Source organism: Mizuhopecten yessoensis, unplaced genomic scaffold (assembly GCF_002113885.1).
Source record: "Mizuhopecten yessoensis strain PY_sf001 unplaced genomic scaffold, ASM211388v2 hete_36159390, whole genome shotgun sequence".
NCBI classification, from domain to species: Eukaryota; Metazoa; Mollusca; class Bivalvia; order Pectinida; family Pectinidae; genus Mizuhopecten; species Mizuhopecten yessoensis.
Genome location: NW_018485101.1, coordinates 2,134 through 4,219, shown reverse-complemented (window position 1 = coordinate 4,219; position 2,086 = coordinate 2,134). Strand labels below are relative to the sequence as shown.

The 2,086-nt window shown below is 39.2% G+C and overlaps 1 protein-coding gene across 1 annotated transcript; it reads left to right on the top strand.

Annotated features, from left to right (window-relative positions):
- Window positions 1–4: 4 nt before the first annotated feature.
- LOC110444675 (membrane progestin receptor gamma-like) lies at window positions 5–963 on the top strand (the record flags this gene model as incomplete). Its single annotated transcript, XM_021489036.1, has 1 exon — window positions 5–963. A coding segment is annotated over one exon (570 nt), but the record flags the coding sequence as incomplete, so codon positions are not given.
- Between the last annotated feature and the right edge of the window lie 1,123 nt (window positions 964–2,086).

Here is a 2,086-nt window from a genome sequence, read left to right as displayed (position 1 = left end):
CCATGACGACGCCTGGGTGAACTCGTGGCTCCAGACCAACGCCGTCCTGGTGGGGATGATTCTCGGGGTGATAGTCTGCTTCTGTTGCAGTGTGTCCAAAGTTATATACAAGCGGCCTTATCCAATTGCCAGGAAAATTTGGCAGGTGTCCTCAGTGGTGGCTATTTACACTTGGTTAAGTCTTCCCATTCTGCTGCGGCTGTATCAGTATGCGGCCATAGGTGTGTGGCACTCCAGTCTCGATCACCACATACAACAGATGATCTGGTTCGCTGTGGCGGGATTCTTCTTCGGCTCTGACATTCCTCAACGCTTCTTTCCAGGGAAGTTTGACTTTGTCGGCCACAGTCATCAGATATTTCATCTTTGTATCATCATGGTGACCGAAAAACAGCTGGACGGCATCACCCATGAACTGGAACGGCTCAGCCCCAAGTTTGCCAACATGGCGCTGCCCACCTTTTGGAACAGTATAGGTGCAGTGTTTCTAGTCATCATGTTTAATGGCATTGTCGTATATCTATTCCATTTATATGTGAAAGAAAAATTAGTCAAAGGGGAAAAAGTGGAATAAGGTAATCTGGGTATAGGCAATGCATTGTGTGTGGTTGAAGGTAAAAAAGTGTGACTACCTCCCCAACTGGTAGACTTGGGATATAAATGTCGGGCACATTTCATATCCCAAGTTTACAACTGAGCTATCAGAATTAGGTTAAATGTCTTTTCAATGAAAAGCAATGTCTTAGAAGGTATGATGTTGTTTAACAGAACAAAAATAAGTAGTAGTAATACTCTAATGGAAAGTTGCCAAATACAAGTAGTACATATAGCATACAAATGATTGTGTCCTAAAATGTCACTAGCACCTCTCAGCTAGCACAGTTATACATCACTTTAATATGAAAGCATTGTATAATTTACAAAGAAACAGATTTAATTTAGTTGTGTCTTCATATTTTTTTTAATATTTTTTTGTGTGTGTGAAGCATACCTTATTCAATAGAATACATTGCCAAATACCCTTCTTACAAGGACACCTGCCCATAAGGAACCCCTTTATCTAAAACCTTGAAATATGCTTGTCTCGCTCTAGGGTCATAACCATTGTATGACGTCACGTCAACAAGGCAATAGTGTCACGCCAATGATGCATTTAGTCCTTAATGTCAGCATCGCATTACGTGACACCATCAGTGCAGGGTAAAAGAAAAAAAATCATTAACCCCATAGGGATGGGATGAGGATCTCAACCCTTGGGGAAACAAGCCCCGTGCTACTTAAGAATTTCCCCCCCTTGGGTTGAGATCCCCCCACATCTCAACCTTACAGCAGAGAAAAACTCTATTACTGTATTTAACCAACAATAAGTCCATGTCTGGTAATAAGCCCAGACATGTTTATTGCAGTTCAGTAAAAAAAAAGCCAACAAATGCTATTTAATTGTCCTGTAGTAAGCCAAACTTACTATTTTGAATGAGATATTATATGTTGACCCCCCTGCGCTTTTTGAAGGATAAATACGGTAATCTAATGTGTGTAAGGACAGACTAACCCGTCTGTCCTCGCGTACATTAGGCTGTATACATGTTACACTCACTTAGTGGTCTTATGTTTTAATAACAAATAAACTTGTTTGCCTTGAGATATTAACCTGATCTGTCACCTGTTCAGGTGTAAAAGTTTAATCATTTCCAATAGTTTTTAGTAAGTTCCTAGAATTCCACCAGATTTGTTACAGATCGTTCAGATATAATTCTACAGAGAGGGTGATTGTGCTGTCCGGTACAAGTTTAAGAATTTCATTGAAAAGTTTTAACTGTGAAAGACACAAGATACTTTCATTATGTTAAAAACATCCATAGTGTTACTACAGATTTCTGACATATCTTTCTATATTTTATGCCATTTCATACAATTTTTAGGACATATAGGTATTTGAGATGAATGTCAAAGTCGATGTATGTGCGAAGGCTATATTTGGTTTCAGACTTATGGTATATGTGGAGTTCCACCAGTCCCCAACAGGTATAGCCTTTTAATCCTGGTTTTTCTCCATAGTATAAAATAGTACTGATTGGATATTACT